The sequence below is a fragment of the Mytilus californianus genome, unplaced genomic scaffold, assembly GCF_021869535.1.
Source record: "Mytilus californianus isolate M0D057914Y unplaced genomic scaffold, xbMytCali1.0.p SCAF_3, whole genome shotgun sequence".
In the NCBI taxonomy this organism is placed as follows: domain Eukaryota; kingdom Metazoa; phylum Mollusca; class Bivalvia; order Mytilida; family Mytilidae; genus Mytilus; species Mytilus californianus.
Window position 1 is genome coordinate 81097166 of NW_026262679.1, and position 11665 is coordinate 81108830.

General features: G+C 31.2%; 1 protein-coding gene across 1 annotated transcript; it reads right to left on the minus strand.

Annotated features, from left to right (window-relative positions):
• Positions 1 to 892: 892 nt before the first annotated feature.
• On the minus strand, positions 893 to 11637 carry LOC127735174 (uncharacterized). Its single transcript, XM_052245276.1, has 12 exons — positions 11583 to 11637; positions 10728 to 10847; positions 9922 to 9985; positions 9474 to 9550; positions 8210 to 8385; positions 7584 to 7761; positions 6773 to 6866; positions 4391 to 4746; positions 3754 to 3814; positions 3136 to 3267; positions 2816 to 2899; positions 893 to 2577 (listed from the first exon to the last, which is right to left on the minus strand). Exons 1-8 carry the CDS (start codon positions 11604 to 11606, stop codon positions 4442 to 4444), a joined length of 1038 nt encoding a protein of 345 aa, XP_052101236.1. The 5' UTR covers positions 11607 to 11637; the 3' UTR covers positions 893 to 2577; positions 2816 to 2899; positions 3136 to 3267; positions 3754 to 3814; positions 4391 to 4441.
• Positions 11638 to 11665: the final 28 nt, after the last annotated feature.

Sequence of the window (11665 nt, forward strand, 5' to 3'; positions counted from 1 at the left end):
TTGCTGTACGGGGTATTAACTGGTAAATCACAACATCAGATCACGCAAAGGTAGGCAGAGATCAAACATTGCTGTACAGGTATATAACTGGTAAAACACAACATCAAATCACGCAAAGGTAGGCAGAGATCAGACATTGGTGTACGGGGTATATAACTGGTAAAACAAAACATCAGATCACCCAAAGGTAGGCAGAGATCAGACATTGCTGTATGGGGTATATAATTGGTAAATCACGATATCAGATCATTCAAAGGTAGGCAGAGATCAGACATTGCCGTATGGGGTATATAACGGATTAACACAACATCAGATCACACAAAGGTAGGCAGAGATCTAACTTTGCTGTATGGGGTATATATATATTGTATATACTTACTGTCAAAACCTGATTAATTTAAAATGATCATAAAGTGTTGTCCCCTCTGGTCATGTTAAAATGCTTGTCATAATTTTTAAAAAGGTATCTAAAAAATGAATGTGGCAAAGTTTTTGGCAATTTGTCATTTTCATAAATATTTCACAATACCATGCACAAAGACATGTGCCATGAGATGAAACACTGAATGCTTAAAAAGTATCTTATTGTAACAAACAGGCTTGAGGAATTATTATCCCTTGATGAATTCTGAAATTTTTTTGGGTTCTTTGGTCAGGTTGCTGTATCTTTGACGCATTCCCCATTTCCATTCTCAATTTTAGTATACATTCATTAATTCATGCATCAAACTTTTGGCAGATATTCTTGTATTGAAAACAGAAAATTTTGAATACTAGTATGCTTTGGGCAATGGAAGTTTAAGTGCATGAATACATATATGAACACTCTATAACATCATTTTTTTTTTGAATCCCATAAAAACAGCAATAAATCAAACTACTACTTGATGTGTCAATGTTTATTATAAGCTTTTGAATGCTATCTATTGTGGATTATCTGATTAGAGACAAATCAAACATGTATGTCATCAAGTAAAAACAAGTTTTCATACGTTTAGATAGGAACATGGTTACCAAAATGAGGATTCTTGAAAAAGTTCACAATTTAAAAACATGAAAATTAATAATTCCACAGTAATAACTGTAACTATAGAAAACAATATGGACATAACAATTCATTTACTATTGCATGCTTATAAAGAAAAAAAATATTTGATAAATATGCATTATGCTATGACCACAACATCACATTAAATGACTGTCTACCACTGTAATCTAAAAATATATAAAAAAATTGTTGCATCATCATGAGCTCATTGATAAGTCATTATCTACCAATTTCAACAAAATGTATTGTTCAATTTGAAAAATATTAAAGTTCGTCCATGCTTAAGTCCAATATTCCTGCAGAACAGGAGAAAATGTCTCATTTAAAAAAAAACTCTCATACTCTAACACATATGGATATGAGAATGTATTCACTATGCTTATGCTTTGTAAGAGAATACAATTATATTTATAACATATGATATACGAAGAAGTGGTACTGGTGCCAATGAGACAACTCTCAAACCAAGTCACAATTTGTAAAAGTAAAAACATGTTGTTAATAAATTTGTACCTCAAGGTTTTTTTCCAATACTATGCCTTCTAATAAAGTTTTAAAAAACCTTGAAAAACTTGGCATTTGAGGATGAACTGATACTCATCCTCTATATCATTATAAAAAGATATACATATTCTATTATTTCTTGTTATACAATAAAATCTTATTTTCTATAGTTAAGTTGTAGCGACTAAATCTTACTTTCGCAATACATGTTTTGTAAACATTGAATTTGGTTTGCATAAATAATTATTTAGACATCTCTCTTATTCACCATTTAGTAAAATAAAAGTTTTTCAGGTTCACAATTTCAATAAATTGACTCTTATACCTGGAACCAGCAAAGTAATAAAATTGCAGACAAAAAATTTCCAACATATATCTAATCATATCATTTTGAAGAAGTATGAAACTGAGCATTAAGTTTTAGACAATCATATAAACAATGCTTTATGAAAGCAAAATATACATCTGGCAAGTTGTTTTCGGCTGTACCGTCCATCACTTAAACCTATAACAAACAGTTCATTTCTAATAAAATACAACCAATAACACTTATTTTTTGGACATCTCCCTAATTCGCCATAAAAGTAATTATAACAGTTTTTCAATACACATGTTGTGCACCATAAGTTCATAATTACCCCAACATTTCAATAACTTGATGCTGACATACTTTGAACTAGCAAAAGTCAAAAAGATAAAATATAGGTTTTCAAGACACTATTGTTAATAATATGGACAAGCTTAAGACAAAGCCCATAATTCACACTTCGGTAATGACAACCATGTTTATACAAGCAAAATTAACCAATAATTTAATATAATATATTTTATCTCACAATATTTGTTCTATATAAGAAAACATCGGAAAATCAACAAAACTAAATTGACTTGTTTTTTTCTTCAATTATCCTTTTGTACACTCATTCACTACTATATTGTATCAATTTGTGAATATCTGTACGCAAGAATAGCTCAGATTGAAATCTGTTCAGACCTTCCACCATCATAACAAAGCTTACCATCACCTAGTAAAAATATAAATTAAATGTGTTATTGTAGTAGTTTTGAAAGGTATTCAATATGAAATAAATTGTATTTGGCACAATGTAATCTAAATAAAGACAACAGTAGTATACCACTTTTCTGAAGTCATATTAAACAAAATATTTTTTCACTGTTTAAAAAAAGATTGCTTTACCATCAAATTGTAAGTTTGTAACTATGTAAAGGTTTCAAAGTCAATGAAAATAATTTCAAACAAACCTCTGGTAAAAAGACATCAAGAAGCTTCTCATCATTTTCTTTTACAGCCCCTATACTGCTGATCTTATTCCTCAGTTCAATATACTAATAACATAAAAATAAAAGAATTAGTATCAAATGAACATATCTATTTTTTCCCGTCTCTTGAATGATATGGAAAAAAATGAAAAATGTTATGCTTGGTACTACAAATGATATCTAACAGTGCATGGTAATGTTTGAAGTTGGTTGACTTCTAAATGTTAATCAAAACATTTTGATGCAATTTTTAATGCAAATGATATTTAGTTTGTTACCTGTAGTTTTAAATCTTTACTTACTATTTTTTCAGAAGGAATGAACTGAACACAATTCAACATTTTCACATCTTTTCTTTTCTTTGAATTGTACTGTCTGAAAACATTCCAACGAAACGAAGGCAACTCTGTTGTTCTAATGTTATTACATAATTTCTGAAAAAAAAATATTTTGATCAAAGACTGACTGATAAATTGTGATTGTTCTTTAAAATGTCAAATGTCATAATGTTTATATTCAAATTTGAAATACGTTTAAAATACAGAACAAAGCCTTTAAAAAATGCTTACTACTATAACTTCTTTGAAGCTTTAAAGGGTCTAATACTGAAATATCATGACAGATTCTATTAATATGTCTTTTTATACAGTCATTGTTTAGCTATTTGCATTTATATAATTTTCAATATAACAACAGCTTAGAGAGAAACAAGATATTTAGGGATGTGTTCTTCTGATGCTTCTATCTCATTGGAATCTAGTTCAGGAACTATTTCAAAAACATGTGACACCAGGGGAAAATATCAATGAATTTAAAAAAAATTATAATGAAACTAAACTCTGCGCAAAAAGTGTGTACTTACAATTAGCAGTTTTTGAGTAATAAAAGTTTCAAATTGTATAACCATGACTAATACATACCTTTATATCTACCATATCCAGAGTTTCAATGAACCTCACATCATCCTTGTAAATATTGAGGCTAGAAAATAAACATCATCAAGTAAATAATCCATTATATGCAGGATTTTCAAATCCAACAATTCCCCTAGATATACACACGTTAAATAACGCAAGTACATGACTTACTAAATGAACAATAATATGTCACAGAGTGGAAAAATATACTTTCATAAGGTCATATTGCATAAAATTGATTTTCTTAGGTTTTTAATTCTGTTTTTTTTTTCATTTATCAAGTGAAGGAAGATTTCTAGAGATTATTGTGTTTAGTAAAACTATAGACCTTATCGCTATTTGAGAATCTGTGACACTTGCACTATTGAGGTCATTCTACAATCACTTTTCTTTGTGGCATCAGACATATTCTATTCTGATGTCAAATTTAAATGGAACATATGTGATGTTCAGTAATGACGAACAATTAGCGATAGGTGTATTCAATGAGGAATTTAACCATTTTTCTGTTTAAAAGGCTAGTTAATAAATGACCCTTTATAGACCAGACTTCTGACCCTGATCCTAATACTTATCTAATTAATATAAATAGACTAATGAAATGTGTCAATAGTTTATTCAATCACAATATTTTACGTACTTTTTTGGATGATACGGTCGTCGGATATGACATCCACATACAAATGCTTCCTCATGAGATATAATGCAACATGAATGATACATCTGGAAACATTTTATGCACTTTTTTAAATCTGAATTTCCTTGACAACAAAACGCCTGCACCACAGTTATCTCTGTCGAAAATATTTCTGTCTTTCAGGAAAATTCCTTCCATTAAAGGGAGAAAGGATAGACATCTATCTCCTTCTTTTTGAAGAGCCAAAATGCTTATTGATCTTCTGCAGTTTTGGCCTTGATAAGAATCTGATGCTCCTTCCTTGTGTATTTTTATATCTAGATTCATTGCATTAGGTATATGCATCAGGTGATATACAGCTGGAAAATATTCAAATAAATTCTTAATATTTACAAATTATTGATTGTACAAATATATTACAATTAATAACATAGCTGAAATTGAAAATATCCTGATACATATATTAATAAAGTGAAATAATCGAAGACATAGGACTTTAAGTGTACATGAGTATATACCTATACTATTATGTGAAGCATACTGTAAATTCAGAAATATTTCAGATTATTTATTATTATAATGGGATGGGACAGCCGTGGCACTTTAAAAACTTGCATCTTGAATTTTAAAAATATTATGTCTATACAGTTTTCCTTGAAATCATGATAATTATTCTCAATTTCCAAATATGCAAATCAAATGGTTATATTATTTTGAGTTATAAAAATAATCATCATTGTAAAAAAATAAATTATCATTAAATAAACAAGAAATGATTGTAACAGGATGCTGTTACGAAGTCTCCAAAACTAAGCTCCCATATATTCGTAATTCCCAGGGTCGCCTGACATTGGGCAAAGTCCAGTGAAAATTGGTTTGGTCCAGTAAAGTTATATGCATTAATGATGCCTGGGGACTAACCCTGTATATCATTCAAATCATCTTGGCATGGCAAACCAGAATATATATGGTTTAGGGGTGGGGATCTCGACCATTGACAAGATACTAGAACATTGGGGGGTAGGGAGGAACCCCTGGGGACTGGCCCTATACGTCATTCAAATGTTCATTACATGACGAACAGGAATATATATGGTTTAGGGGTGGGGATCTCAACCATTTACAAGATATTAGAACATTGGGGGTGGGGGAAACCCCTGGGGACTGACCATATACGTCATTCAAATGTTCAAGACATGACAAATAGGAATATATATGGTTTAGGGGTGGGGATCTCGACCATTTACAAGATATTAGAACTTTCTCAAATGGCAGGGGGTCGGGATGACCCCTGGGGACTAACCCTGTATATCATTCAAACCATCTTCGCATGACAAACCAGAATATATATGGTTTAGGGGTGGGGATCTTTACCACTTAGAAGATATTAGAACTTTCTTAAATGGCAGGGGGTGGGGGTGACCCCTTGGGACTAACCCTGTATTTCATTTGATGTGCTTTATCATAACAAACCAGAATATATATGGTTTAGGGGTGGGGATCTCGACCATTTACAAGATATTAGAACTTTCTCAAATGGCAGGGGGTCGGGATGACCCCTGGGGACTAACCCTGTATATCATTCGAACCATCTTAGCATGACAAACCAGAATATATATGGTTTAGGGGTGGGGATCTTGACCATTTAGAAGATATTAGAACTTTCTTAAATGGCAGGGGGTGGGGGTGACCCCTGGGGACTAACCCTGTATTTCATTTGATGTGCTTTATCATGACAAACCAGAATATATATGGTTTAGGGGTGGGGATCTCGACCATTTACAAGATATTAGAACTTTCTCAAATGGCAGGGGGTCGGGATGACCCCTGGGGACTAACCCTGTATATCATTCAAACCATCTTAGCATGACAAACCAAAATATATATGGTTTAGGGGTGGGGATCTTGACCACTTACAAGGTATTAGAACTTTCTTAAATGGCAGGGGGTGGGGGTGACCCCTGGGGACTTACCCTGTATTTCATTTAATTGGCTTTATCATTAAGAACATTTTCAATTAAAAAGATTGTGTCTATCACAAACGGTTTTCAATTTATAATCATTTGAAAATTTTAAAAAATAAAATCCCATAGGGTTCTATAGTAAAACCCTCTTTTCTTTTTGCCCCTCAAAGTACCCCTTTATAAACCCCATTGCACAAACAAAACCCTGATTGCACCACTAGACATGTTAGTCTAACATATTGTGAAACCCTAAGTTAATCTGACAAGCGGTTTTGGAGAACGGGTGCGGACAAGTTCAAATTTAAAAGCGGCGGAAGAAGAAGAAGAAGAAGAAGAAGAAGAATAATAATAATAATAAGAACTGAGCAAAAACAATAAGTCTTCCCAAACTTCGTTTGGGAGACTTAATAAAGCGCTTTACTCAATTTATCTTCCATGTCACAACAAGGGGAGTCAAACTCTTTCTTCATCTCCTCTAGAATTAGATCCTTTTGGTGGTCATCTGAATCACAGCCCTAATATTTAAAGAATGATATACAACTTTAAGTAAACCAGGTGTTAAAGAAAAAGCACCAAACAAACCACATCAATAGCTGAAAGATTTCTGTATGCAAAAATGTTGAAATGTTTTGTATAATATGACAGCCATAATCATTTATGTTGGCAGGAATCTTTGAAAGAAAAGCATGTTGGCAGGAATCTTTGAAAGAAAAGCAATTGTTTTCAGAAAATTGTTATGCTCCTCTGTAGTTTAAGTTTTTTTTAAAGAAGAAGGCAGGATATGTATTGCTCATGCTCTGAATCGAGTTTTTTAAATACTGTAAATTCAGAAATTATTGCGAGGTTTTTATTATTGCGAAAAATGCGACAGAGTTGTAAACGCAATAATTTAAACTCGCATTTTGAAATATTTTATATGAATTAAACATGATTTTTCTCAACATAGTAAAAATTAAAATCGCATTTAAGTCTAAAATGACAAAATCGCAATAATTTCTGAATTTACAGTAATGATAACTTTAAAGCACCATCATGTTACTAAGAAAAACACAGATATATTAATAAGCATTACCTAATATTACAAGAATATCCTGTGAACTCATTGAAATGAATTCAACAAGTTGAGTTATCTCCCATTTTTTTCTGCTTTACCATATCATGAGGCAGAACTGATTTATGCAAATCAAGTGCTTCTGTAGAAGTATAAATATAGCCCACTAGTATAAACTAACCTTTCCTAATTCTATAATCTCATTGCAGATGGTAAGAAGCCTTGCAAATTGCATATGTGCTTCATCACCATAGAAAAAAATGGACACAGATCTAAATAAGGTCCATGTGCCACTTCCTTCCACGTCGGCAGGAAAAATGTGATCCCTTTTGAACTTCATCGGAATGCAGTCTATATATCTGAAATGATATGAATCTCTATGCATATAAAGCAGCTTTATTTAAGAAATAGTACTGTAAAGATTCAACAGAGCAAAACTCTTTTCTAATTATCTGTTAATACGTATCTTTTTTAATGATTTTATAGGTATGTTCCGAATTCATTAAATTACTGTTTGTATGCAATTGTTTTTAATTAATATCCTAATTAAAACTTATTTTTAAGAATAGGGAAAGAATAGAATGTTTTACATGAAAGAAAAGACAATTATAATATCTTCCTGAAATTGAGACATATATTTCTGTATGGTTATGTTTTATTAACATGATCAAACAGTAGATTTTAATTCTTTCTTTATTTTTATTTTTGAATTGCGACCCAAACTCAAACATTCAGCAAACTGACTCCCTCCTAAGGTGTTGGTTATTCTCTTCTGTTGTATAAAGAATAACTATAGTAATTAATTACCCATCTCCAAAATGACCTAGAGATCTAGATTTTGAGCAGGTGATAATATTGTCAGCAACCTCTGGCACACATGTCCTCACTTTGGCAAATATATCAACAATAGAATCCCAGCTTATGTGCCAATCAATGCTTGATATGTTGTGAATGAAGGTAGTGCATGCATCTTCATGAAAACCCTACAAAGGTGTAATGAAGTTACTAGAATATTTAACGCTTCAATATTTTGTTATTAATATGAAATTATATTAAAAATTACTACTGAAATTATGAATATGAGTTCTTTTTCTTGTGAACTTGATACATTGGCATTTTCACATTTATAAAAACGTTGCATTGATTTCTGAATATACATGAAAATGAATTTCTACATAGTCGTATGTGTTCATTGATAACTACTCCTTCAGCAGAGGGTATATTAATGACAAGGTCAAGTCTGGTCAAGTATGGAACTGTCTACATAGCAAATAGACATTTTTCTATCTACATATATAACAATAACATATTAATTAATGTCAGCTTTGCAACATACAGTGGGAAATCTAGTGAAAAAGACCCAAAAAAAATTACATCTTCATATGATAGTTGAGAAAAATCAATAATAAAACAATGTTGGTGATCAAAAGTTATTTCTAAATAACAATTGACATTTTAAATAATAAAAGTATTTGTTAAACTGTGCTATAAGAAATATACTTGCAAATATACAATGTTTTATATTCAGTATTTACGAGATAATTTCATTAGAAGCTTTGGAAACTAAAACTAAAATCTAAAAATTATAATGTTTGCTGCATTTTGATAAAAAAAAATGGAAGAAATAAAAGCAAGCAAAAAAAATAATTGAAGTTAGTTCTCCAGGAATTTATTCGCATAGCAACATTTTAAACCAATTTTACACCAAGCTCCTTTAGCCTGGTGTACTTGTTGTTTTCTATTCAAGGGGGGAAATGATAACATAAAATGTAAGTTTTGTTTTTATTTCAAGTTATTTCTATTCTTAATATTTACCAGATGGTTTTCTAGTAAATTTTTAATTGATTGCATATTTGCTAAGATTAGACAAACATTGAAAAGATTTTGTTTTCAATGTTTACAGGGGAGGTAATATTTTGTCACTAGATTTCCCACTGCATAAATATTTTAAATGTCATTTGTGAATCTAATCAGCAACTCATAATAGTTCATATGATTATTGATAAAATATAAAACACTAAAGGAACAAAAACATGCCATTGTAAAACTGTTCTTTATCATATTTACTTACATTACTTTGAAGAATATCTAAACATACTTCAATCGGTGATTTCTGGTCTTGTTTACTAATTTTATCCATTGTGACTTCTAATAAATAAATGATTAAAAACATGATCTTAGTCAACTGGAGGAAGTTCAAGATATCTGATAAAAGTATATTAATGTTCCAACATTAGATTAATTTCAGATTTTAATATAAAAAAGTAAGAATTAATGCCTGTTCAAAGAAATGAAATTTTGTGTTGATTAAAAAAATTGGAAGAGTTTTATTTTTCTTCTGTTTTATCTTCATAGGATGTTATTAAAAACTGTTAAAAATGTTGCTGAAATCCTTCTTGTTTTATAGCTGCTGTTTCTATTAAAACAAATCTTCAAAAGGTTCACAAATAATTTGAAAACACAATTTCTTGAAACAAACTATTTTCAAAGTGTTACTATATGACTAATTGATATTGCACCTGCTGTCAGATTCTGTTCTGATTTCCGTTTTCCACTTTTCAAGGCATTTTGGCAGCTATTTTCCTAAATGAAATAAGAAAAAATAATATATATCATTCGTCTAAATAACAGCCCAACAATGTAAGATTCAAACTTATGCTACTGAGATATCATGGCACAAAATTGCCTTGCAATATGCCCAGCAAACTAGATCACTCGGCCACCAGGGCTCAATGAAATCAAGCTTTCAGTGGCCGGGTGGTATCTTTCCCGCTCAATTTTTATCAAGTATCGTAACACAGTACATGATATATAAGGCATGAAGATTGAACATTACAGATCAGCTGAATTATCTACCATAGAGAATCTTTCAAATTAATATATGATGCAGTCACAGAAAAAATTATAAATTATAAGTACATCTGAACCAGTGACACCTCTACAACAGATTTGCAAAAATGGATGGACGGTTTAGTGTTTATAGTGCAGTGGCAGATATTACATATATACGTGTACAATCAAATGTTAAGGTGATTTGAAAATGAATATGAAATGTACTTTGTAATAGATCAACATTAAGAGCTGAACTTTTTATCATGCAAATTTAAAATTTAACTGTCTGCAAGAAGACATATCACTGTGGATAAACCTCATTAATTGACATCGAATGCACCTATTTTCGCTCTTACTTCTAAATGCCTAGTTTGCTTAGTGAAGGAGCAACAAACACCAATTTCATTTTTTATACCATGCCTGGGTTTGAACCTACAACTTTCAGCTCTCTAGGTTATCCATGACATTAGGACATTGTACATAGAAAGTATACCTTTGTCCAGGTATTGACAAGGCATTGTCTGCATTCAAATCTATCTGCTTGTAAATAGTGTTGGTCTCCCATGCAAAATGGTGTCTTATGAAAACTTCTTTTGCACAGCCCACATTTTTCCTACAATTAAAGAAAAAACTTCTTGTCACAACAGGTATGGTTCAAACTTCCAATTAGTAGCAACATACCATTTATAATGATTACATAATTTGTGACACTTGTCTTGGTTTCAATTTAATCTTGATTGAAATATGAAAATTAATATGCATATTCCAGACAAGAACATGTTAATGAAATATTAATATGAACCCTGCTGTGTACTCGACCTACATGCTGAGCTAGCTTTTTAACTCATTATTCTGACTCCCAAGCCAACCAGTCTTTGCTCTTACTACTTAATGCTGCTTGCTTGTCGTTAAAGCAACAAATAAATACCAATTTTGAAGTCTTTGGTTTGACCTTGTCAGGGAACAAATCCTCAAACTCCCGCAGTTGAGCGAACATGCTACCATTCGACCATGGAGGAGGTATTATGTATTACACGAGATTCGGTGGTGGAATCTGTTTCTTTAATAATTTTTAAACAATATGCAGGCTAACTTATTCCTTCTTTTTAAATGATCTGCAAAAAGATGTGTTCTTTCTATGTGAGGTCATCAGGCATGGTAGACTTCTTTCATGCTGTCACAATAGGAAATTCAGAAGAAAGCAAGAAAATTTGACATCATAATTGAATATTGTCCAATGAAGATCTTAGTTCAAACTACCTACATGTTGATTAAATAAAAAAAATCATCAACATGTCAGGAAAAGGATAAATCGTGTAAGAATTAGAGAAAAATTTATAATGGTTACCTTTTCTTGATCATCCTGAATCATGAATCCACAGACAGGACAGCAATCACATAGATAAACTGAAAAAAGTCCATTTTTATCAT